At 45.0% G+C, this 27,690-nt stretch overlaps 1 protein-coding gene across 2 annotated transcripts in view; it reads right to left on the bottom strand.

Annotated features, from left to right (window-relative positions):
* The window catches only part of CDC27 (cell division cycle 27), a 1,618,725-nt gene that overhangs the window by 216,113 nt on the left and 1,374,922 nt on the right, over nucleotides 1-27,690 (bottom strand). For both annotated transcript variants that reach the window (XM_069634092.1, XM_069634093.1), the window contains exon 17: nucleotides 20,296-20,370. In XM_069634092.1, coding sequence (XP_069490193.1) covers nucleotides 20,296-20,370 — 75 coding nt within the window. The remainder of the gene's footprint in view (nucleotides 1-20,295; nucleotides 20,371-27,690) is intronic.

The following is a 27,690-nucleotide window of genomic DNA, read 5'->3' as shown; positions in this document are numbered from 1 at the left end:
AATTAGGCAAAACCAACAGATAAGTATTCTGAGCAGTTGAACAAGAGAGACTACAGCTAGAAAAGGCTTGGGGCCAAAGCCAATATGTCAAAAGTCTTTTGCTCAAGATCACACAGTTCATGGTAGTTTGCGGTAAAGTTCGTGGCACAGATTCCAGACTAGGTTGGTCGGCAGAAAAAAAAGATAGTTCAAAGAGAAGAGAAGGACAAGCCCTCAGATTGGAGAAAGATTTCAAACACTTTCACCGCGGCTGAGCGAAACGCACAACCGGATTTGCACAGTACATTAAAACGGAGAGGGGGCTGTAGCTGAGGCAGATGTTCCTGGTAGTTCCTGCAGGCTCACGGTATCAGAAGTAGGAAGACTGGAGAGTCCTGCACTACCCAGGGAAGAAACCAGCAGCGGCGCCAGACGACGAATAAAAGGTGCGCTCCTTAAAACCCAAGCAGGGTCCGACCTTCCTGGCAATCCGGCCCACTGTAGCTCTGTACAGCGAATTCGACCAGAGGAGGGGTCCTGGCTTGTAGTTTGGGCGAACTGGTTGGTCCCACCAGCTCAAGGGAAGACGTTTCCTGGAGGATCGTCTCTGTCGTCTGATTTCGAAATTCGGACCTGCAGCAGGGCTTCACCGGGCGGTTCAGTCGTTGTAGGGGTCCTCTTTTTCCAGTTCCTCGTTGTTTCTTTCGTTCCAGTGGCGACTCTGCTGTTCCAATCCCAGAGACCTGCTTTTTATGCAGTTTTCCCCCATTCATACAGCCTGGCTGTCAATCACACAGCAGGGTGGCTGGCCTGACAAGGCCAGTCCCCTTAGCCAATTAGACAAGAGTCCGACTTGGGTTACCAAGGGAACCCATGGCAGGGGTCTGAAGATCCCTCCCTCACATCCTGCCTACCAGACTATCAGGCGCCTTAAAGAGGGCTTCTGTGCAGAAGCCCGCGAAATGACAGCGAACAAAGGAGTCATCCCCGATTTGGCGCGTAGAGAAAAACACAAGAAAGACTAACAAAAAGAAATGGTGACTAAAACCAGCCGGAACCGAAATAAAACAAATGGTCACGCGGGTTTTATGTTCGAGGCTAATATAATAGCCTAAAACATTACCACGTTATGTAAGATAACCGCGGTAGAATAGTTAGGGTAGATACCACTGCCACAAGCCAAGTCTTAATGTTAAGGGAGCGAAACAAGGCTCCAAGAGGCACAGACAAAAAGGGGTAAGAGTTAACCCTTTCCAATACTCCATGTAAGATGGGGTGTACTGGGTCTGTGGTTTAAAGTGACTATATAAAGTTAATGGCAACTTCATCTGTTTCTGGGGGACAGTAGTAAGCCCTAGAAAAAATGGAGTCAGTGGGAAGTCTCAAAGACAACCCTGTGTCACTGCACTGAAGGTGCTGTGTAACACACAAAAAGTGGTGCACATGGAGTAGGTGAGGCTCCAGTTCCCAAGATCACACAGAAGGTAGAAATACACATAGCAAAACACATGTTAGAGCGGGAGGAAAGGCTCACACTCTTACCAGGTGAAAAAAATAAATCCTAGAAATCCAGCAAAGCTGCTGGGGAACTCTTTAAGTAAGGGAAATCAACCATTTATGAGAATTCTCCCTAACAGGCCACACCGCCAAAATAGGCAATCAAGGGAAGAGAAATCCAGGGGAAGGGAACCACCCTCTGGAAAAGGGAAATCTATCCTGTTGGAACATTTATGTTGGAGTTACACATTTTCCTTTTTGAACATTTATGAACCACAGAAGGCTAACGACATTCCCCTTTTCACATTAGAGTTTAGTTAATTAGAATGTGAGGGCTCGAATAGTACTTTGGACACAGGACAGTTTTACTTTGGACATCCTGACCTTGACAGACCCTACGTTTTTGTTGAAGATAGCGAAACACCTCTTGGGGCGGGGACAGAGTCATTTCCGCAACCCTGTTTAATAAAAGTCTATGCCCAAAAACCGTAAGTCTGTGTCCCATTCCTGGTTCCTCACAATAAGCTCCTTCAATTACAGCCGAATGTATTCTTGATATAACATGGCAAACTGTGGGTTTCCCTACAGAGTCCCTGGGCCAGATACAAGATAAGTGGCTGAAACAGAATGTTGGAAAGGTATTTAACCACAGTTTCTACATGTACACAATAAGATGCTGTTGAGATTGGGGCCTCAACATTTATTTTTAAAACAATTTTCTTTATATTACAGTATGCCAATATACCCTAATTCGAATTCTGTTTGAGAAAGACAATGACATATGGACCGACAGCTTTGCAAAATTGGAACAAATACATGTCCACCACGATAAGATGATTTAAAGTCAAGTGTAGATTTTGTACGGAATAAAAACAACCATTAAAACATAAAATACAATACTTGACAGTTTAAACATACCTATACCATTTTACTGCTTGGTGATCCCATATAAGGATGATGTTAAACTTAACAAGGCAGGAGAAGTTATTTGTAGAAACAATTAGTGTCCAAAATTTGAGGACACTCCCATCCCATGCACACCTATTATACTAAGGATAACTTCAGTCAAAATGTTTTTTCAAGTTTGTTAATTAGAATTAGAGATTGTAATGTTAATATTAAATGTCTGTGATGACAGCACGTTCACCAGAACACACAACGTTGCTTAGCAACTTCCTAATACAACATATGATATACGAGTGGAACTCTCCAACGGGGCAATCCAGAAGTTTCATCCTTCGACTTCCAGACCGCCACAACCGAATCATAAGTTTAACTTCACAATCTTAGACCAGATGCCATTTTTGCATCCACACGAACAAACTAGGTAACAGGCTCACTCTTCTCGTATGTATACTCTCCAACAGGACGCACCGTCGCAACGTAATGTTGACAAAGCAGCCATTTACACAACGGCACTCGTATCCAAAAGTGCACTTAATGGCGCCTGACAAGGCCCACGTAAGTAGCAACCTAATTAGGATGAATGTCAGTGAATAATACCTAGATAACCTGACGTGACTACTTAGGTACAAATAACCTATCTATATGCAGAGCTAAACAGAGGAGGCCCCCGCAATTAAGACCAATAGATGAACACGCAGTTCTGATATTGGAAGCTACAGACAGCGCATATTAAGTTGCCCAACAAGGAAGGGTTTTCTATCTTTTTCGAGATTGAACTGATAAATATTACAAGCATGATTTACACTATTTGGACGAGAATGTTATCTATAGGTCATCCTCCAAAATTCTGCACAGCTGTCACATTGATGTACTGCAGATCCAGAACTATATCCACGTTATGAGATACGACTAGCTAAAGCATTGGAATGATACGAAATTGATTATAGACAATCTTAAGGAGTCATAACACTATAGAATTTTGTGAGGCTATTGATTGACAACATTTCACATTTGTTCACAGAACCGAGACACAAACAATTGAAATGTAGAGAATCAAAGAAAATATCGCCTTTAGCTCCTGATAAAGAGATGGATATCTCAAAAAGCGTAGAGCTCATGTTTTAAAATGGTTTTCTTATTGGTTTTTCATTGTTATTCCTAATCTATACTAGCATTTGCTTATGAATGTACAATGTGATTAATTGACTTATAGTGTTACCTAATAAAATACTGACAGAGCTCAGTAGAACTACGAAATGTTCTTTGCAATTAATATGAACATTACAATCTGTAAGACATACATTACTTACCGTAATAGCATTTCTGATGATTGTATCTGCTTAGATTCATATTCTGTGCATATGGTCCGACATCCAGTGGTAACCGCAGAGTATTGCATCTAGTCTTTCAGGGACCAAAAGGGGACGTCGCCATAGGCGTGTCTGTAACACTATCCCTATCATGACGGGTAGTGTACCCAAAATCCCTCATGCACCGAGGTCGCTCCGATTGTATTTTTTCTGCCATGAGGGAGCCCAAGGCTATTGTGAGTGAGTACATGAAGATAGAAAGTAGGAAGACGTCTATGTTCCTTCCACCCCGAGCGGGGAGGTAGGGAAGGCGCATGTGAATCTAAGCAGATAAAATCATCAGAAATGCTATTATGGTAAGTAATGCATGTCTTCTGATCCTTGTTAATCTGCTTAGAATCACATGCTGTGCATAGACTAGCGAGCAGTATCCGGAGTTGGCGGTGGGTTGTGAGAAGGAACAGTAGAGAAAGATGTCTTCGTACTGCTTGTGCCACCTGAGAATCAGACCTAGAATTAGTGTCTAGGCAATAGTGTTTTGTAAAGGTGTGTACAGAACTCCAGGTTGCCGCTTTGCAAATGGACTCAAGGGGAACATTTGCAATGAATGCTAAGAAAGCCCCAGTACTCCGAGTAGAATGTGCTCTAGGCTTGAAGGGCAGTTCTCTGTTAGCAAGAGTGTAACAGTGTGATGCATTTGACAATCCACCTTGAGATAGCTGATTTAGAGACAAGATCCCCTTTCTACCAGCTGCCACTGAAACGAAAAATTGGTTCGTTTTTCTCAGTGGTTTCATTCTTTCCAGGTAGAACATGACTGCCCTGCGCACATCTAGTGTGTGTAGGCTTCTTTCGGCCATGCTAGTGGGATTCTGTAAAAAGGTAGTTCAATCGATTGGTTCACATGGAACTTCAAGATGAATCTAGGTGCGAATCTGGGATGAGTGCGCAGAACTACCCTGTGGACTGTAACAAAGGGGTCTAGAACAGAAAGGGCCTGTAGTTCGCTAATCCTTCTGAAAGAAGTGATAGCCACTGGGAAGGCCTTCTTGTAAGTAAGGTCTTTTAGACTTGCTTTATGCATTGGCTCAAAGGGAGATCCCATGAGCCTGGTTAAAACCACATTTAGATCCCATCCAGGAGCTGGGTGAGAAATGGGAGGATAAATCCTCTTAACCCCTTCCATAAAGGCCTTAATCACCAGTATCTTCCACCACAACACCTTTTGTTGTGATGTGGTGTAGGCTGAAAGAGCAGCCAGATGAACCTTTACGGAATTGAAGACTAACTCTGTGTCCAACAAATGGGTTAGGTAAAGCACAATGTGTGTGGGTGAGCAATCGATGGAATTGACGCCCTTGGTATTACACCAAATGACAAAACGTTTCCATTTGCTGGCATAGCAGTAACAGGCATTAGGTTTTCTAGCTTCCCAGAGTATGTCCATGCACATCTCAGGGCACTGTAGGTGTCCAAACTCTATGACCTCAGGAGCCAGGCTGCTAAATTCAGTTTGTGGGCATGGGTGTAGGGTCTTCTCCCCTGTCCTGAGACAACATGTTGTACGGTGAGGGTAGTTTTACTGGTGGGGAGAGGGACATTTCCATTGGATGAGTGAACTAAGGTTGGCGGGCCCACGTGGGGGCTACCAGTATCATGGTTCCTGGTGCATCTTGTGCACTATCTTGTTGAGAAGGGGAGTCGGGGGGTGGGGGGAGGAGGGGGGAGTAAGCGTAGACAAATGTCCCTGACCATGTTATCCTGAGACCGTTCCCTCCTGGAGCAGTTCTGGGGGTACCTGGAGGTGTAGTATTGGCACTGGGCATTCTCCTGAGTCTTGAACAGGTCGATCTCTGGGAAGCCCCATTCTGCGAAGATGTTGGACACAATGCCTTTGCGCAGACGCCATTCATATTCTATGGGCAGAGGGAGATCTCTGCTGAGCACGTCTGCCAGAAGACTGAGTTGCCCTGGAACATGTTGGGACAACAGAAACATCTTGTGTTTGAGAGCCCACATCCAAATGTTTTGGGACAGCTTGGATAGCCCTGGAGAGTGAGTGCCCACCGCCCCCCTGTTTGTTCAGGTAATACATGGCTGTAGTGCTGTCTGTTAGAATCAACACGGTCTTCCCTTGTAGTTGCATCTAAAAGGCCTTTAATGCCTTGAACACCGCTAATAGCTCCAGTAAATTTATATGGTTGGACGCTACTTGTGGGGCGTTAGGCAGAAACCTGTGTAGTTCCCTCTGGGACCACCGCAAAAGATTTAGGACTACAGGTGTTTGGCAGTAAACCCACTTGGTAGCAGTCTGTACCACACAGATTCACTTGGTAGCTGTGGCTGAGCAGTCAGACTTCCCTCAAGAATAGTTAGGCAGTATACGGCACTAATAGTAAGCAATTCAAAAACATGGTCACTAAAAGATATACACTCCCTTAGAAGAATATTAGACAAGTCTTAAGTAAAGCCCCACTTATTTTCAGACAGCGGTGAGCGCTTAACGCAGATGGCACTCTAATAATTTGTTTAAAAAAGGGAGAGAAAAGCAGAGGATAATATGAAACAGATCCCAACACTTTCGTAAGATCAAAGCAAGAGAGGAAGGCAAATAAAACCGTGATGTTAGAGTTCACTAGGCCGGATCCACTTTAAGAGGATCAGAACGAAATGTGTCCAAGGTCACACGGTTGAAGTGCACAAGAGTCTTGCAAAGTTTCAAAAAGAGTCGGACCAAAAGAAAGGGACCAGTTAGAGGGTCAAGGTGGCCAGCCCAGTCCAGAAGGTTAAGGGGTTATTATTACCTTGTAGCAATCTTTAGAAAGGGAGGCCTGGCGGACACAGTACCTTAAACTGGTGACAATACTCCAGCAGGGGCAGTTGTTCCTGGCAGCGGGTGCAAGTCGGTGCTTCGTCCGGGGGAAGAGAAGATCTCGTCGGGGAGGAAGACAGGAGTCCGTTGCACTGCCAGGGAAGAAACCAGCCGTGGAGTTTCCCAGGTCCAAGGAGCGGTCCGTTGATTCGCGGTTCAGTGGCGAGTGGCTATCCGGCTGCCGGGGTGCTTGGCACGGGCAGTTCGACCACAAACCGGTCTGGGGTGCGAAGAAAGGAAGGTAAACTGGTTGTGCCCACCAGTCAGGGGAAGAAGACTCTCCAGCCGGGAGATCTTCTGTCGTCGGGAAGTGGCGAGTCGGTTCCGCAGGGCTCCACCAGTGATGTCGTCGTGGTAGGTCGGCTCAGCTTCTCCCTCGTCGATTCACAGGTCCTGTGGCGACTTCTCAAGTTCCAGTCCCCAAAGCCCTGCTTTTTATGCAGCACACCCCCATTCACTCAGCCTAGCTGTCAATCAAACATGCTAAGTGGTGAGCCGGCCGGCTCAGCACTCGGGCCATTCACACAAGAGTGCGACTTGAGTTACCAAGGTTACTCAGTCCAGAGTGCCTAAACCCCCTCCCACACCCCCTGTGGTACCCAGACAGAGTGGCACCACTTTTGGGGGCTTCTGTGGAGAAGTCCGCCAAAAAGTGGAACAAAGGGTTCGACTTGGGTTGGAGTCACAGAAGAGAACACAAACGCCATTTTAGAATCGAGTCCTGGCAAAAAATACTAACGGCGAATTAATATTAATTAAATAAACCGGCGGTATGTTCGAGGATATGAGAATTAAATGATTAAAGTTGGTAGCCTCGAACAATGGGAAAATCCCATAGGGATATATTCGCGGTGGAATATAAAAAGTATCCACTGCCACCAGCCAAACCTCGATCAGGGGGGACGGAGACGTGCCCCCTCGACTAACAGACCCCAGGGCAATCGAATTGCCTCGACCAGTACATCCACAATATGATGGTTTGTACTGGTTTCTGTTAATAATTTGGGACTAAAAGCCAATGGTGACTTTACATGCCCTGGGAGACAGTAGTCAGTCCCAGGGTATGGAGTCTATGGTGGGGTGTCACTATGACACCCCTGTGTTACGGCACGGAGGGTGCTGTGTAACACACTTAGTAAAAACACATGAGACCCTATGGAGTAAAGGACCCCATAGCCCAAAAAATACATTAACAGTCAAAGGAACACCATAAATCATGTCCAAGAGTGGGAGAAAAAGAGTCTCACTCTTGGCAGGAGAAAAAAAACAAACTCCAGAAATCCAGCAAAGCTGCTGGGGGACTCGCTAGGTTAGGAAATTCAGCCTAAAGAGAATTATACCCAACATGGGGACCACACTCCATACGCTGTCTGCTGAAGCAGGTGAGCCCCCCACCTTGTGAGAAATGCGTCTGTCGTGAGAGTGGCTTCCACTGCAGGGGTGGTGAAGGTTTTCCCCTTAAAGGAGGTTCTTAACCACCACTGCAGAGAAAACGAGGGCTGGCGAGACAACTACCAGATCTTCCCATTGTCCGCTGGCCTGACACCACTGGCTGTTGAGCCACTCATGCATGGGACACAGGCACAGCCGTACTTGGGGAACCCAGTATATGCATGACGCCATCATTCCTAGCAAACGCATGGCTTTGCGCACCGTCACCTCCCGACTGGCTACATATTGAGGGATCTGAAAAAGCATGTTCTGAACCCTCTCGTTGGAGGGAAGATGTAGCTGTCTGTCGTCTGGATTAGAGCTCCCAGAAATTGTTTTATTTGACTGGGGACCAGACTGGATTTTTTCTCGTTGATAGAGAAACCCAGACTGAACAGAAGGTCTACGGTCTTTTGGGTGTTCACAAAACATGTGTCGTAAGAGTCCCCCGTTATGAGCCAGTCGTCGAGGTAAGGGTAAGCTGGGATGTACAGTCTGCGCAGGTGTGCTGCTGCCACTGCCAGGACCTTTGTAAACACCCTTGGTGCCGAGGCAATGCCGAAGGGGAGCACCTTGAATTGGTAATGCCTGTCCTCTATCATGAACCTTAGATATTTCCTGTCCTGTGTGCTGTCAACATTGAAATATGAAAGTATGCATCTTTTAGGTCCAATGTTGCCATGTATTCCCCGTTTTAACAGTGGGATCACCTCCTGTAACGTTACCATGCAAAACTTCTGAGGGTTTATGAACTTTTTCGCTGGGCGCAGGTCTAGAACAGGGCACATGGTGAGGTCCTTTTTGGGTGCAAGGAATTACACTGAATAAATACCCTTGTTTACCTGAAGAATAGGGACGGCTTCTATGTCGTCCTTTCCCAGCAGCGCTTCCACCTCTTGATTCAGGATCTCCAGATGGTCCGGTGAGAGGCACGGTGGTCTGAACTGTAGAGGTCGGGCGAATTCCACGCAGTACCTGTGGGGGACTGTCTTTATGACCCACTGGTCTGAAGTTATCCCCTCCCATGCCGTGAGGAAAGATGTTAAGCACCCCCCCCCCCGACCGGGCCGACATGCGAGGGGACCTGGATCTGATGGTCATTTCTGACCAGAGGCCGCGGCTCCTCTAGGATTGGGGCCTCTACCTATGGCTTTGCCGTATCGCTGAACCCTTGGTGGGTAGTATGCAGGGCTTCCTGATGTTTGTCCAGCATTAAAGTTTCCTGTGCTATAGTTGTTCTGACTTGCAAGGGACTGCCCTCGAAAGGACTGACGAGAATTACCTCCCCTTTGGGGGGTAGTGGGGGGAAGGTTTTTGAGTAATCTGTTGTCTCATGCTCTGTTTTGGACGTTTCCATGGCCTCATCGACTGCCTTTCCGAAGAGGTTAGTTTCTTCAATGGGTTTGTTGATGAGAGCGGCCTGTGTCTCAGGCTTGAACCCTGAGTTACGAAGCCAAGCATGCCGCTTAAGTAAAGTGCCCTGGGCCAGAGACCTGCCTGTTGTCTCAGCAGTGTCCAGAGTGTTCTTTATTACATTCTGGTTTACTTGCCTGCCGTCAGCCACAATGATGAGAAGCCTGGACCCGACAGGTTCTGGGACTTCCTGGAGACCTTCCTGTACTAGGTGCCATTGAGCGTCTGCATAACTCGCCAGCAGAGTAGTGTTATTCGCTTTTCGTGTGATATATGCAGCAGCCAAGCTAACCCGCTTACCTAAGGAATACAACCTCTTGGATTCTTTATCCGGAGGTGCCTCCCCCGTAGCAAGGAGTACTCCTGCCCGTTTCCGGGTGCTAGTCACTACCAAGGAGTCAGGGGTGGCGTGCCCTTTAATGTATTGAGGGTAGAAGGAGCTGGCCGAAATAGCTTTTCCACTCTTGGGTTCACTGCCTGGGTCTGAGCTGGCGACACCAGGGAGGGGGCCAATCTTCTTTTAACAGACTTAAGGAGGGGAATATCCTGGCTTGAGGGGACTTTCTCCTTGAGAATGTCCTAACAAAGTCCTGCTCGGGTACCGTTTCTTGAGTAGTGATTTGGAAGTGATCTGCTGCCTTCCTTAAAATGGCACTGATGGCCGTTTGGTCGTCTACAGGTGAGGCCTGGCGAGCCAGGGTGGACGGAGGAGAATCCAGGCACAGAACATCAGTGTACTGATCTTGTTGGGGGAGCGTCCATGGGTCCGACTCCACTTGCTGGGTTTCTTCCAAATTTTCTGTGGCATCCGCCTGGTCCTCATTGTAGCCCTGCAGGAAGGAAGGGTCTTCTTCACTGCAAATGTCCTGATAAGTGTCCATTTAAGATTAGGTTCTCCACAAGATCTTTTTGGGGAAGGATGTTCAGAAAAATTTACTGCTGCGTTAGAGGGCCTAGCGGTAGGTTTCTCGCCTTGAGGCGCAGTCGTAGATTTTGGGCCTACCGGACCTTTAGGGACCGTCGAGGCGTCGAAAGTCTGCACTTCGACATGTAAACCTGATTTAGGGGTAGCACCCTTGTTTGTTTTGGAATGCCCAGTCGCAAAACGCTGCTGCGGATGTGGGGAAGGTGCTGATCTGAACCATCAGAGGAATCCGCCAAAATTTTCGACGCCCCTGCTGGCGCTTTCATCTTTTTCGACGTGCCCGTCGAAATAGGTGGAGGGGTTGTGTGTTTAGTGTGATGCGTTCTTTGTACGCTCCTGTTGCCGGGCGTTGTCCTTGAAGCCTGACTAGAGTCAGGCTTTGAAAGGTTGGGATGGGCGTGGCAGACCTAGAAGTGTCCGCCTTGAGGTCTATAACATCTGCAATGGATGTTTGGTCATCTGAGGTGCCCCCGTCACTTTCGGCAGGTGTGGCGGTGGGGGAAGAGGGATCTGCCCGCAACATACTGTACGCGGCCCACCGTTTTACCCAGCGATACTTAAGGGTCTTAGGCCAAAGGAGTTTACAAGCCGCACACCGCTTCTCGTCGTGATCTAAGCGGAGACCAGAATTACACGTTCTGTGCTAGTCTTTCGACGGGTATCTGACCCTACACTTCGGGCAGAACCTAAATGGAGTCCTTTCCATAGCGAAAGGTGTAAACAAAGATGACCAGACCTAGAGGGCAAAGAGGGGGAAAGAGTAAAGACATAACGAAAATATGGCCACCCCGACTCCACTCTCCCTACTGTGAAGGCCGGCCAGAGGGCCTGGCCACATGGATGCTTCAGCTGCCGGATCTTAGGCACCAAAATCCACTGCTGTAGACAAATCCCCTGCAGTCTTTGTCGAAGTTGTTCCTGCCGCCAAAGTGACTTAAAGGGGGAATAACCGACAAGCCGGTTTAAGATAAACAATGTCTCATGTAAGAGCTCTGCTATAGGGCGACCAGTTATCTGGGCGGAAAAAAACAATCAGAGGGACCTTGGCACGTGAGGGATTTTGGGTACACTACACGTCACGATAGGGATAGTGTTACTGTCACGCCTATGCTGACATCCCCTTTCGGTCCCCGAAAGACAAGATGCAATACTCTGCGGTTACCACTGGATGTCGGACCATATGCACAGCATGTGATTCTAAGCAGATTAACAAGCATCAGAATTAGAATTATCAAACTTGAAAAAACATTTTGACTGAAGCTATCCATGGGACGGAGTGTCCTCAAGTTTTGGACACCGATTGTTTCTACTTTCGAATGTGACTTTATGCCAGAGTCACTTATTTCTCTTGTGCACCCCTAATCGACACTACTCCCCCTTGTTAGGACTAACGTGGAAAGTTTTGTAACAAAAATAATCTTTAAATAAGGCGTGCTTGCCATATTCCAGGCTAGGAGAAGTTATTTGCCCATTAAAGTTTTTGATCACTAAACCACATTTCATTCGTATCTGGCCCCTCAGTCAATGGTTTGTCTCATTAGACTAGAGCCCTTGAAGAATTGCATATCAATACCACTGGCATATACAGAAATGACAGATCTTCCAATATTAGCAGGTCCTTGTGTTGCTTTAATTAAGTTATTATGGCTTCTTGAGTCAATTTCTCTGAACACACTAAATGAGAGATAAAGATGAAGCTCTTGCCCACTAGAATTGGATGGCTGGTCGACAACGTACAGAAAGCACCTACACATCACCTAATTTTAAACTGAAGGAAAACAAAAAATTGACCATTTCAGAACAAATGTATGGCTGAGTAAGTAAAGCAATTGAACGTAGAATAAGATTTTTGCTGCTTGCCATGTTTGTGGCTGAGAGTATTGGATAATATGACATAAGCAGGAACCTTTGGAAGAGAAAAATGTAATGACCATAAGCATCAAGGTAATCGGCTCACTGGTGTTTTTTTTGCCAGTCAATGACACTGTGGTCCATAGAGGCAGAATGAAAACACTACTCTCGCTCTTGCTGCAAAGGGTTAAGGGTGAATACTAATATATTCATAATGTCTATAAAAGGACAAGGAATTTGAGCATAACACACAGGGCCATAAACATAAACGGAGGTCTCATGCACAATTTAGAAGGAATTGAGAACGGAAAAGTCTTCAAAGCAACTTAATGGGGTCCTTAAAAGGGATAAGGCACATTGTTGTGGTGGCCAAATTCTCACAAATCTCAATTAAGTATTTTGGTTTGCAGGCTGGCAGCTTCGAACATTAATACAAGGCTTGAATAAAGAACAGCATGCTGTAGCTGTACAATTTGACCAGTGTAAGGGCATGAAGCCTGGACCTTCAATCTATGCACACATAGTAGTCCACTAAAGATGTTTTGTGATACTTATTCAAACCAGGGAAACATGTCCACTAAGTTACTGAGAATTACCAAAGATTCTTGAGAGCATGGGCGAATGGATGTTGTGATGGGTAAGCAGGGAGGGCATTGATTTGGCTTGTGGACTATTGTTTTCTGGAGTTTAGGCTAAGTGTTTATCCTGCCGCTTGAGGGCCCTACGAGCCATCCGATTTTTCCAGGAGTTGTTAGTTTTTCTGTGGCTCCATAAGAGAAAAAAAAACTGGTTCTAATGTCAAAGGGCATTTTTTTGGTCTAACGCGGTTGTGCTTGGAGGGTTGGTAAAGCAATGGGAAAACCTCAAGAGGCTTTGCTTAACCCAAATATCTTTAATGGTAGCTAACCTACACTGCATCTGCAGTGGTGATATCTATCCTCAGCACTCGTCCCTGGTTCCCTGTGAAGCAAAGCACCAAAAACCCAGCAGAAGTTATCAACTGTTAGGGAGAATTCTCATAAATGGCCGATTTCCCTTACCTAATGAGTCTCAGCAGCTTTGCTGGATTTCTAGGTTTAATTTTTTTAATCTGGTAAGAGTGTGAGCCTTTTTCCCCACTCATACATGTGTTTTGCTGTGTGTGTTTTTACCAATTGTGTGATCTTGGGCTCTGGCGCCTCACCTACTCCACGAGCATCATTTTTTTGTGTGCTACACAGGACCTTCAGTGGAGTGACAGGGTTGTCTTTTAGACTTCCCACCAACTCCATTTTTCTGGGATTGACTACTGTCTCCCAGAGACATGTAAAGACGTTGCCCTTAACTTTATGTAGTCTCTTTAAATCACAGACCCAGTACACCCCATCTTACATGGAGTATTGGAAAGAGTTAATTCTTATCCCTTTTTTCGGTTTCTCTTGGAGCACTGTTTCGCTCGGTTTTCATCAAGACTTGGCTGGTGGCAGTGGTAACTACCCTATTTTTCATACCGAGGATATCTTAAAAAAACATGGTATTGTCTTAGGCTATTTTATTAGCCTCGAACATAAACCTACTTGACCAAATATATTTTATTTCAGCTCCGTCTGGATTTATTCGCCATTTCTTTTTGTTAGTCTTTCTCGTGTTTTACTCTGCGTGCCAAACCAGGTTTGGTCCCTTTGTTCACCGTCTTGTCACAGGCTTCTGCACAGAAGTACTCCTTAAGGCGCCTGAAAGTCTGGGTAGGCAGGATGTGAGGGAGGGGTCGTAGGACCCCTGCCATGGGTTCTCCTTGGTAACCTAAATCGCACTCCTGTTTGATTGGCTGGGTGACTTGTCCTTGCCAGGACAGCCACCCTGCTGTGTGATTGCCAGCTAGGCTGTGTGAATTGGGGAAAACTGCATAAAAAGCAGTCTCTGGGACTGGAAAGGCAGAGTCGCCACTGGAACGAAAGAACCAACGAGGAGCTGACAGAATAGGACCCCTACAACGACTGAACCACCTGGTGAAGCCCTGCTGCAGGTCCTAATCTTCAGAATCCGACGACAGAGCAGATCCTCCAGGAATCTTCTTCCCTTGAGCTGGTGGGACCAACCAGTTCACCCAAACTTTAAGCCAGGACCCCTCCCTCTGGTCGAATTTGCTGTACAGAGCTACAGTGGGCCGAATAGCCAGGAAGGTTGGATCCTGCTTGGGTTTTAAGGAGCGCACCTTTTATTCGTTGTTTCGCTCTGCTGCAGGTTTCTTCTCTGGGTAGTGCAGGACCCTCCAGTCTTCCTACTTCTTGTCAGTCCGACAGTCGCTTCAGGAGCCGTGAGCCTGCAGGAACTACCAGGAACGGCCGCCTCAGCTACAGCTTCTTCTCAGTTTTAAGGTACTGTGCAAATCCGGTTGTTCGTTTCGTGTAACCGTGGTGAAAGTGTTTGAAATCTTTCTCCAATCCGAGGGCTTGTCCTTCTCTTCTCTTTGAACTAACTTTTCTATCAACCACCCTCGTCCGGAAACCGTGGCACGAACTTTACCGCGAACTACCATGAACCGTGTGATCTTGAACAAAAGACTTTTGACCTATTGACTTTTGCCCTTAGCCTTTTCTACCTGATTCTATCACTGTAGTTCCTCTTGCTCTATTGCCCTAAGTACTTACCTGTTGGTGTGGTTCAATTTCTTTTAAATTGGTCTTTCCCTCCCTTTTAACTTTCTGGAGTGCGATTTTGCTCCCACTTCATTTTGTGAGCTTAATTGGGAGTGGTGTGGTGTATTAAGAGTGTGCTTTTTAAACTGCTTTACTTTAGTGAAAGGTTATATAACTGACGAGTAAATAAAATGTCTATTCTCTTACTTGGAAACCTTGAGTCATTGTTTGTTTGAATCATAGTAATTGCTGTTCTTTGTGCAACTATTTGATACTGCTCACTTGCTCTTGAGATATGTCTGGCTGCTCAGCCATCGCTACCACTTTTACTGTGTATTACAGGCTTGTACCAAAGGTGAATTTGTACTGTCACTTGTAGTCTTAATTGTGTGTGGTGTTCCTAAAGGGTACTGCATATAATTCTGCCTAACATCAACCGTAATCATAATCGGGACTCTTTTAGAAGCAAGATTAACAAGAGTGACTGGAGCTGCCGGGGTGCCATTAGGTAAACTAATAAGCTAACAAAAGATATTAGATTTACATATTTAAATTCAAGTGATCTAACTAAGCCAGATCGGTAGAATGGAAGGAACACGTGTTGGGACTATTGGGACGACAAACAGCGGTATATGCTTAGCAATCCCCAATGTGCCATCTCTCAATATGGGTTGTAGGGGAGGCATGGTATCACAAATATGGAACTTACACAATCGGTACAGTTCGTAAACCCTTTCTTCAAGTTTCTAGGTTTCGAAAAACTCCTACTTGATATATGATTTGACATTTACTTTGCCCTATAACTAAAATGGGAGTAGTCTCGATCATCAAACGATAAACAAAACAGTCCTAGTGGAGTGCGTCAAATCAAAATGGCCTATGCTAACAAAACCTAATGGCTGCCCCATCTCTTGTACAAAAAGAGTGTATAAAGTAGAAATGTATGTGATGGAAAAATCAGTGTTCAAAAGAATAAATGTGGCCGGATCAGCTCTCCTCCCCACCTTAGACCAAACTGAGTAAGGCGGTCCCTGTAGGCAGGATGACACAATGGCTCGGGTTTTCAACACAAACAGTTCCAAAACATGGATCGAGGCCCACGTTAAAGTCTCTCTTTCCAGACTCCAAATGTTTCAACAAAAAGTTCACGTAGGCCCCACTATCAGACCTTTTACAACAAAGTTCACATATGTTCCCCTCTGTCTGCTCAGACTGCTTCAGAACAAATTTCAACAAAACTTGCTAGGGGGCACCCCTTCCCCAAGCTTATTACACTTCGTGTCTCCCTCAGCCAGGCTCAGACCACTTTTGGGTGTTGAAGACTTTCAAAAGTTCATGGCTTTCTTTAGAGCTCCGCAGGACCACTTTCAACTAACAGAACAAGGTCCAACTTTCTTTATCCCCTTCTCTAGGAGTCCATTTTGGTTTCCTTTGTTTTTACAGTTCATTTTCATTATCGTCGCAATCAATGCACCTTTCACTGAGACTGTCGCGTGGGCTACTTCCTTTCGCCAGACCACTCAGTTACTCACCAATGCTGATTTCACAGCTGTCCTTACTTCAAAGTTCATTCCTAGTTCTGCCTTTCGTTGCGTCTCACCCACACGTGTGCAGCGTTCACTTGGGATATAATGTTGCCGCTTCAAACTTTCTTTAACACACACCGGTCTCTCAGGTCACTTGCCAACTCACCGGCTGTGTACGTTTCTTACTTGGTTTCACGTTTTCCAATTCATGAGTCAGTGCTAGTACCACAGGCTTGGCCTCGCTTCCCCAAATCTGCCGCTCACCCGGGACATTTGCTGGCGTCCTTGAAACACAATGCAGCCTTCTGATGCGGGATCTGGCCTTCTCCACTTGTCTTTCGTGGCCTGTCAGAGGCAACGACCTGTAGTAAATGGGGAACTCTTGGGGTTTTCGATCGGCTGCTCTCAACCCTTGGTCCCTCGCTCTGATCCAGTAGGTTTGCTTCGCCCCGGAGGTTCTGCTCGTACTCGTGTCCCCCCCTTGCTCAGAGTGTCTCTCACAGTTCTGCCTTTTATCCGTGTGAGGAAAGCTAATTGGTATCGGGTGTATGCACTTAAAGTCAAGTGCCTGACTTTGCCTGACCCAATTAACGGGATATGTCCAGTACGATGTACAAGTTAGTCTTTTTGCCCACAGCCACCCTCTTCCTCAGACCAGAGTTTGTGTAAAAGGGGAGAGGGAGTTGGGACCTCTGAGAATCCTATAAAATAGGATTGATTAGATGAACAAAAAAGGGGGGGATGCCACCTCTCACCATCGGCTGCCTGACCCCCCCCCCACTCCTCCAAGACCCCTCACCCAGATGATCCTCGCGCACTGGTCAATCCCCAAGAACTGGATCCAAAAGTGATAGCCATGTCCTGGCCACCATGGATGACAAGTCCCAAAGGACTAGCGGGCGAGACACCTTTGGTTTCTCACAATGTGCTTTGTGGTTGTGAGAGAATGCCATCTGGTGAGGTCAGGATAGCCTGAACTGTTTTGATCTTTAGTAACAAAACAATGCAGGTAAATTTGGTTTCCCAAAGGGAGGTCTGCTAATCCGAACCCTCTTTAATAAAGCTCCATGCCAAAAACGGTGCATTTGTGTGTCTTTGCTGTGACAGCTCCAGCAACGGCCCGGGAGTGGAGGTTTAAAGGGCACTTGTATTCCGGACAGCTGCTAAAACACAACGTTTCAACAGGCAGGTGGCATTTTAAGAATCTGCACCTCAGGTTAAAATGTAATCATTGTATACTCTATTCAGCCTGGTGGAACTTCAAACTGTAAAAATGAGTCATGTCTGATTATGGCATGTTGGCTATTGGGGGGGGTCACAAAATTATAAAACCACAACATTTGGTTGTCAGCTTCAATGTTGGCCGAAGGAGATATATCTTTTGGGCTACGTCTGTTTTATCTTTATAATTGGTATCGCTGTTGGTTTAATAGTAGTGTGTGGGGCTAAGTAGGCATTTTAGACACTTCTCATCCGTGTACTCCTGCGCAGGACTTTTTTTGTTACTGTGTTCAATACAATTTTGCAAAATCGATTTTCAATCTCCTTGAAGATGTGCTTTTGCCCCCTCACTGTGGCCTGGTTTTCGGTTTTTAGGATGCCTAATGGTCATTTTAAATTGTGTAAGGGTGTAGGGGGTTCACCACATAGTCCCACTTCTGTTCCTATCTCTGTGTACACATGTTAGACTAAATTTGACTTCCATTTTCGCCAAGGGTTGCACTCTTGATCCTGTACCTGATCGGAAGAATCCTTGCACCTACAGTTCCCTAAGCACCTCTCACCAGAATCAATGGCAGGAAATACAACCTCCAGCGACACCTAGTCGACCCATCGAGGCCTCTAGGAAAATTGGAGTCGGGGGAATTGGGGGACGAGGGGGGTAAGTAAACGCAAAGCATTTGTCTTCCCATGTCCTCCATAGGATACCATTGAGAACATGTTTCTTTGTATCCTTCCATTCCACTACTTTTTGGTAGTTGTACTGTAGTAGTAAAACCTGAAAGATAATATCACATTTTACTTCGAGAGGCTCAGCTTCACCTCACTGAGGAGACCCAACAAGGTTGGGGTTGCTGAGTACTCTTGTTCAGATGAGAGAAAAAAAAAAGACCCTTTTGAGTGAAAGAAAGCCTATAGAACATGGCATATGACTCATGCTCGTTTTCAGTAGAGGCTCCCACACTCTTGCTACATTTCACTTACCTAGTAACTTTGTTGCAGCTCTTCTTTTGAACAGTCACCAACACAAGTAACTAACTTGCTACAGATACATTCTGGGATGAAGCCTTGTGACTTTTGGGCATAAGGCCCACTCTTCTTAGGGATTGGACTCCTTAAGCCATGGAATATCACTTGTAAGTTGGTTCCATTTTACAGCATCACATTACTTACCGCCTTTGTTGATTTGTGCCATTAAATGCATTTGATGAACCTATGGTGACTGTATATAGGTTTGTTAATAAAAAAAACAAAAAAGGTAGATTTGATCGCATTTCGGCTGAACGAAAATTTCTAACAGCACAAAATGTTGATAAAATCTACCATTTGATGCCATTATAGTGAACAAGTGGAGCAGGGGTCCCCCACACCCTTCTTCACAACAACCGCATTGGGTTTTGCAGGGGTGTCGCCCGCAACCTAATAATAAAGTTATGTACTAGTTCGCAGGCACGTAAGTGAAGGGAACCAGCGTCGCAGAGGGATGGCAGAGTTGGTGGCACACAGCGAAGTGTGCCAGCCAAAGGTAAGTAAGGGTGTGAGGGGGGAGCGGGTTGCAAGAAATGTCAGTGCAGACAAAACCAAAAGTTATTTTCAGTAAAATAACTCGTTATTTTCTCCCTCAGACATTTCGAATTCAAACAATTCAGTTCATGGCAAACCTTGTGCGATATTATCATCCGCTCGTTTTATTCTTCAGGTGTGCGTTTAAGGCCTAGAATAAAAATGGTATTTTTACATTCCTGTCTAAATTGAATTGCGTTATTCACCGTGTGGACCCACTCTGGACCGCTGACCCCACCCTCACTCTCCTGAGAATAGCCTTGACTGCTTCTCCATTGCTACCTTGATTGGGTTTTGGCTAACCTCCCAGAGGTCCTCAGTTCAATATAACTAGAGTGGCCTCCTCAAATCTGTCCACCAGGCCAGATTCTAGAAATCCACCTCAACACATGCTGCACCTTTAGCACACCGTCATGCAAAAATGCCACGCAGGCCCAACATGGGATTGGTGGCCTGCAACATTGGGCGCTTGGACCACAGAGGGAAGTGGCACAAGCCACACTATTATGGAACTGTTCCTTCTGCAACTCTTGGAGACATAGTGTATGTGTTTATGGTGCCATTCCAATCAACTGATTCCTCACACAGACCTTTTTAACCAGCTAAAACATATATGTTATGCAGCTGAAGGAGTGCCTTTCCCATAAATGACACTACTCTGGAACCCTAGCTTGGGCATAAAGCAGTAGCAGGCATGGCCAGTGTTCTACAAGATGCATGCACGGATATGGAAGGTATTCCCTCTGGAGGCACAAGTGTGTGAAAAAAAATCTTCTGGTGTGCCAGAATAAATCCATATAAAAAATAGGGGGGGCGGCTATTAATGTTATACCCTGGATATGATCACTTGGCATTCAAATAGTGAACATTCAACTTCTTGGGTTCACTCAAATGGCTGAATTGCACTTCCAATTAAGAGCTGCACAGAACGGTTTCAGAATTAAGCTGTAAATGCCATCTGAATCCCTCTCCTTCATCTGGCTAGTTCCATAGATGTTACATTTGCTTTATTGCTTATGCAAGTCCCACAATGACGAGGAGCACACTGGTGCAAATAATGAGATGTTGCTACCTTCACAGCAGCTGAAAACATTTTTAAGGAAGTTAAAGTACAGGCTGGCACTTATTTAAAAACATTATAGTGTGTTTAAGGAGTGTAATCAGAGCAGATAATTTGATTTACCTTTCCTATCAGGAAGTAAACAAGGGACTCTTTGGGAACAATCTGTTTGAGTTCTTCAAGTTCTCTTAATGCAGACTGTATATGAAGAAAAGAGAAAAGGAAACATGGATATCAACAAATCAAAACATGAGTATATCATTGTATTACTAATGGAAATGTTCCCAATAGCCATGACAATTTTATTAGTTAAAACCATGAATATTGTTTGCGACCACTTTAATATAAAATGTACTGTTCTTTTGTAGCAGCTTTTTAACAAGCAAGTTGTCTTTGAAAAGGATCATTAAAGAAACTAATTATTTTAATAGGCTTTACCTACTTGAGAGCTGATTCATAATCCAAGAAGTAATTCCTACAAAAGTATAACTATTTTATAGTTCATAATCTAAATCGCTTCGACAGGAATGCTTTTCAGAGGCACTACAGTCACAACCAGATTCCTTATTGATCTGGTTCTATAGTGACCCAACATAGATCACCCCCAGAATAGAGAACATTGATAGAAGGCCACCGGCTTTAAATTGAAATATGCAGCAGAGACAAACACTGACAAAGCCAACAGTTTTGATTTTTCTGTAGGCATGTGATGGGTATATTCCAGGCACTGACATAATTGTACTGCCTGGCCATAAGATACAATTAGCAAATTGAGCAAATGGACATATTAGATCAGTGCCCATCTAAAGTTTGTACAAGGGTACAAAATGTTGGCTTCTTAACACAAACGCATTGAAAGCAAGCACACATTGCTTATAAAGTAAGTGGCTGAAGGCATGCTTGGTTAAGACATTTTGAATAAACTAGGAGCTGGTGTAAAGGTGCAATAAGCAATTACCTTTCAAAAGACTTCTTAGAAATATTGTTGGTCCACCTGTAAAAGAACTAGTTCAAAAAGATCCCAGGGGGAGTGTGCTGTGCAATGAGGAGCAGGGAGTGGGTGGGTATACTAGGGAGCAGCATGAGCATGGGTGGTCAACAAGTGTGTGAAGTCCATTCACGGGCTGCGTTCTCCTTCCCAACATCCAACCTCTCTCCCATCTTCAATTCCAATATTTCTGGCTTCTAGGCAGAGCATAAAGTGCCACCTAATAGCCAGATCTAAAAAGAGCTAGTAAAGCTGTAGAGGCTAGAGGCAGAACAGAAAGGAAACTAATTTGGATCAAGTATATACAATTTTTGAAGAGCAACACTGGCTCAGCATTGGGGATATGGACATCAAAACATGAGTGGTTAAAGGTAGATCAGAGACTATGCCTACCAACCAATGTCAATCTCAGACTCTAAACAGGACCACCATGTTTCACTGGAGAAGCAGGCACTGATGGAGCTCTTAGAAACGAACATGTGCTAATTCCACATCTTTCACGGTTGACTGTGCACAGTTCCCGATTAAGAGGTAGGTAGGTAAATCAGTGTTCTGCAGTTTTACCACCACCAGTCTGGTTGAACCACCAAGTATATAGTCTTCTCAAGGTACATCTGGCGGTTTCCATACTAGAACTGCTGGCCATGGGGAAGTACACCTTAGCCTTTTCTGCCAGCTCTTGTGGGATGTCAAATCAGGACTAGATTTGCAACCACTGGAGTTGGGATCTCTAATCATAACATTTTTTGTTGCTGGGACAGCATTCACAACAATACCTACAATAAAACATTCACAATATTGACCATATAAAAAAACAAAGGAAAGGGCATGGTCAGAAAATAAAATACATTCAACTTCTGAACAATAAATAACAAGCATTTTCAATGCCAACAGTTTGGCTTAGGCACGGGAAAGCTATTTACCAGGCACAGCCGTACTGGTTTTAACTGTCCATTGATGGTAGCAGGTTGAAAATAGTGCAAGTACATGTACATGGGATCGCAGTGCCTGGCAAAAGCCTAATACGTACACACAAGCCAAAACTGTTGGCTTTGCCAAAGCTGGTTTTGAACAGGACTTCAGTGAAAGACACGCATATTGCTTACAAACAGAGTGGCTGAAGGCAGACCTAGCTGGCATTTCTATTACACCAGTATCGGGTTTACAACTCCAATTAAGTTATTAACTCTCAGAAGACTGCTTTGAAAAAACACTGGCAGGCACTTCCAGCACGCAGTTTAATGTTAAGGCTTAATTTAAGCGAGCTCAAAGAGTTCGCAGTTGGGGGTGTTTTGGGTGGGGACGAGGAAGTAAATGGGTGGGAATGGCGATAGGTAATAGTATGGCCACGGGAAGTCAACAGGTGTTATGTTATACTGATTTATACCGAGCACCTCTAACACCCGCGGGTAGTTTCTAGGCGCTCTGGGCAAATAGCCAAAAAACAACAAGCTGCGTGTCCCTCCTCGTATGCCATTTCTCCCCATCTGTACTCTAATACAATATTTATGGTTTATAGGTGTGGACAGCTAACAGACCAAATTAAAAACTACAAATAATGATGATTTTTGAAGTTGCAAACAAACCATAATTCACAATATAGTCTTGCTAATTCACAAATTCTAGAACTGGTGCTACCTTGTTTGCCTCTTTACCCTACGTTGCATACTGTAGAAAACCAACAGTAGCTCAGGTTCTTGTATAAGCTTTTCTGACCGTTACTTTATTACCAGGTTTGGGCCAGCTTTCTGAATTCTCCTAAAAATGGGAGGTGCATACAAATAAGCGGTAGATTAGGTCTCCAGTAACTGTTGGTCACACATTCGAATTTTGAAAGTCACATTAGGTCAGAAACCTTTAGGACTCTGAGAACTTGTGACATTCAGACAAGCTGCAATCCACAACATAAAAGCAGCCAATTGGGTATTCCCAAGAGCAACTCCATGTACCCCTAGCCATTGTGATAAAATGTGAACTAGGGGGAAGTGCAGGGTGTGCAACGGAAACCAAAATTATAAGAACAAATAACTTACCCCTGGTAATGCTCTTTCAACGGGATGTTCCTACTACATATTTCTCATCTTATGATTTACTCCTTCCAGCGTCAGCTGCTTAGGAAAATATTTTTGCTGTAGAGGGCGCTGTGCGTCGTCGACTTAATGTGCCTCAACGGCATCCGTACTCTCGCAAAGCGGACTTCACCCATGGTATATGTAGAACACACTGCGCCCGTTACTTCAGTTCCTAGTTTTTCCTCCTCCGGTATCAGAACGGCATTCGTGAGGTCAAAATACCAGGCACTCAGGAAAGAAAAGCGTAATGCACGGAAATTCTACTGAGGGGTAAAGCTTAGGGGTCGGGCGATGAGGAATACATGGGAGGAGCATCCAGTCGAAAGTACATTACCAGGGGTAAGTAGTTCTTCGAATGGATTGTGTTCTTCCACATATTCCTCATCTTATGATACACTCCCAAAGCAGTATTGGATTGGATTGGAGGTGTGAGTAGGAATTTACAATTTGTCATTATTGCTGTGAAGCACAGCCTTCCTGAATTCTGCCTCCTGGCCCGACGGAGAGTGTAAACATTAATGACTTGTTAATGTATGTAACAAGGACCAAGTGGCTGCCACACAGATATCCTGTAATGGCACCCCTTTCTGCAAGGCTGAAGAAGTGGCCTTGCCCCTTGTCCAATGTGCCCACAAGCCTACAGGGACATCCTTAGCCGCCAGGTTATAGCACTCTGCGATGCTTAGAACAATCCAATGGGATAAAGTTTGTTTTCCCACTGCAAGACCCAGTTTGTGTCCAGTGTATTCAACAAACTGGTCATCTTGCCTCACCTTTGCCATACTAGAAATGTAAAAGCTTAAAGCCCTTTTGGGGTCAAGTCGATGAAGCATATCTTGATCCTTACTAGAATGAGGCAGAGGATAAAAAGTCAGTAATGCCATTTTCTGAGAGAGGTGAAATTCAGAAACCACCTTTGGGAGAAATGATGAGTTACTCACCGTAGTGACCAACGTACTCTTAGTCCATAGTCCCCTTTCCTCCATACTGCATGGGCGTCCCTTCCAAGGGATGGGAGATGGAACCTTTTTCACCAGTAAAAACCGTCCCCCTTAAGTTTAGAGGGGCACAGGGGTGCAGCCCTGGGAGCATGCGCTACCCTGACTCTGCCCCAAGCACCACTCCTCAGTCCCCATCGACGCGTTGACAATATGCAACATTGCCTAATGACATTGCCTAAGATCCGGCTCCTGGTCGGCCTGCTCACCAGCGGGACCCACCAGCACCGGGTCCACCTGCTGGGACTGGGTGCAGGGTGTATCTTAGAGCAGGATCCCACCTCAAAAGAAAGTTTCCTCTTGTGTCTTATTGGTGTTAGGGAGAATTCTCAAATGGTTGATTTCCCTTACCTAAAGAGTCCCACAGCAGCTTTGCTGGATTTCTACGATTTATTTTTTTCACCTGGTAAGAGTGAGCCTTTTTTCCCACTCTTACAAGTGTTTTGCTATGTGTATTTTTACTTTCTGTATGATCTTGGGCACTGGAGCATCACCTACATGTGCACCACTTTTTGTGTGTGTTACACAGCACCTTCAGTGCAGTGACAGAGGGTTGTCTTTGAGAACTCCCACTGACTCCATTTTTCTGGGGCTGACTACTGTCCCCCAGAAACAGGTAAAGTTGCCATTAACCTTATATTGTCACTCTAAACCACAGACCCAGTACACCCCATCTTACATGGAGTACTGGAAAGGGTTAACTCTTATCCCTTTTTGTCTGTACCTCTTGGGGCATTGTTTCGTTCACGTAACATTACGACTTGGCTGGTGGCAGTGGTATCTACCCTAACTTTTCTACAGCAGAAGCCCTCCTTAAGGCGCCTGATAGTCTAGGTAGGCAGGATGGGAGGGAGGGATCTTCGGACCCCTGCCATGGGTTGCCTTGGTAACCCAAGTCGCACTCTTGTCTGATTGGCTCAGGCCAGCCACCCTGCTATGTGATTGACAGCCAGGCTGTATGAATGGGGGAAAACTGCATAAAAAGCAGGTCACTAGGACTGGAACAGCAGAGTCGCCACTGGAACGAAAGAACCAACGAGGAACTGGAAGAAGAGGACCCCTACAATGACTGAACCGCCCGGTCAAGCCCTTCTGCAGGTCCGAATCTCCAAATCCGACAACAGAGAAGATCCTCCAGGAAACTTCTTCCCTTGAGCTGGTGGGACCAACCAGTTCGCCAAAACTACAAGCCAGGAGCCCATCTCTGGTCGAATTCACTGTACAGAGCTACAGTGGGCCGGATAGCCAGGCAGGTCGAACCCTGCTTGGGTTTTAAGGAGCGCACCTTTTATTCGTTGTTTGGCGCTGCTGCTGGTTTCTTCCCTGGGTAGTGCAGGACCCTCCAGTCTTCCTACTTCTGATCAGTCCGACAGTCGCTTCAGGAACCGTGAGCCTGCAGAAACTACCAGGAACGTCTGCCTCAGCTACAGCCCCCTCTCCGTTTTAAGGTACTGTTCAAATATGGTTGTTTGTTTCGTTCAGCCTCGGTGAAAGTGTTTGAAATCTTTCTCCAAACCGAGGGCTTGTCCTTCTCTTTGAACTAACTTTTCTGCCAACCAACCTCGTCTGGAATCCGTGGCACGAACTTTACTGCAAACTACCCTGAACTGTGTGATCTTGAGCAAAATACTTTTGACCCATTGACTTTGGCCCTAAGCCTTTTCTACCTGATTCTATCACTGTAGTTCCTCTTGCTCAATTGCCCTGAGTACTTAACTGTTGGTGCGGTTCAATTTCTATTAACTTTGTTTTTCCCTCCCTTTTAAATTGCTGGAGTGCCATTTTGCTCCCACTTCATGTTGTGAGCTTAACTTGTCTGGAATTTAAGGGAAGTGGTGTGGTGTATTTACGATTGTGATTTTGACCTTGCTTAGAATAGTGAAATGTTATAAAACTGTTGATTAAATAAATATATATTCTTTTACTTAGAAACCTTGTGTCAGTGTTTGCCTGAATCATAGTAACTGCTGTCCTTTGTGTAACTATTTGTACTGCTCGCTTACTCTTGAGATAAGTCTGACTGCTGCGCTACTGCTACCACTATAACTGTGTAGTACAGTGTGTAGTACAGGCTTGTACCAAAGGTGAACCTGTACTGTCACTTGTAGTCTTAATTGTGTGTAGTGTTCCCAAAGGGTACTGCACATAATTCTGCCTAACACACACCTCTAAATTCAAAGGGGAAGAAGGTTTTCTCTGGTGAAAAAGGTTCCGTCTCCCGTCTCTTGGAAGGGACGCCCATGCAGTATGGAGGAAAGGGGACGGGACGCAAGAGTAAGGGTTACATTTACTGGACATTGGAAGATTTTAAAAGTACTTAACTGTTTATGAATGATTTGTTAACCTTTCTTTTATTCTCCAATCTAACCTTTGCACCAAACTCAGAATAACGCTAAATGTAACAGTGATAAATCAATGTCCACAGTGTCCTAGATATTTAAGGTCACCTGAGGATGTAGTGTCTGTGTGCCATCCCCAATGGTTATCATCTGATTTAGAGAAACAGAGCGTGTTTTTGAAGTATATTATAATTGTTATATGCAGCCCTCTAGATAAGCTGCATATCATTCCTTTTTACGCATGCATCTATGGCCAATACAGATTATTTCATTTTCTACTGTGTACGCTTTACTTATTAATTTAAAAAAAAAAAAACACTTTCCACCACTAGATGGCAAGTGTTTCTTTTGTCATCAGCAGCAGAGCAAGCGTGGAGCAGGACGATTTTTTAATTTTTTTTTAAATAAGACGTGTTTGAAGGAGCGAGTGGAACCCTTTATACAGTGCACATTGTAGTGTAAATTGTCCCTTTGCTCTTTAGAAGCATCTAATGTCGCTTTCCTTCAGGCTCCGCGTCAATTACTTTTAATGCAGCAAAGTATATTTTATAAAAAAATTTAGTTTAATTGGCTTGAAGCATCTAAACTGTTTGTTAGGCAGAAACCTGCGCAGTTCCCTCTGGGACCACTGCAAAAGATTTAAGACTACAGGTGTTTGGCAGTAAACCCACTTGGTAGCAGTCTGTACCACACAGATTCACTTGGTAGCTGTGGCTGAGCAGTCAGACTTCCCTCAAGAAGAGTTAGGCAGTATGCAGAGTATTCACAATAGGTCAAAAGAACACAGTAGAACGAGCAAACACTGACCAGAGCTTGGTGTAATAGAGATATAATTAATTATTTAAAACCACATCTAATAGAACACACTGGCACTAATATCAAGCAGTTCAAAAACACGGTCACTAAAAGATATACACTCCCTTCAACGATTAGACAAGTCTTAAGTAAAGCAACACTTCTTTTCAGACAGCGGTGAGCGCTTAACGAAGATGGCACTCTAATCAATCGGTTTAAAAGGGAGAGAAAGGCAGAGCAAAGATAGAAACAGATCCCAACACTTTCGGAAGAACATAGTAGGAGAAGAAGGCAGGTTAAAACCGTAAAGTCAAAGTTACCAAGGC

Source organism: Ambystoma mexicanum, chromosome 13, assembly GCF_040938575.1.
Source record: "Ambystoma mexicanum isolate Mex_15411 chromosome 13, UKY_AmexF1_1, whole genome shotgun sequence".
Classification (NCBI taxonomy): Eukaryota; Metazoa; Chordata; class Amphibia; order Caudata; family Ambystomatidae; genus Ambystoma; species Ambystoma mexicanum.
The sequence above is the reverse complement of the archived record's forward strand: the minus strand, read 5'-3'. Positions and strand labels throughout refer to the sequence as shown.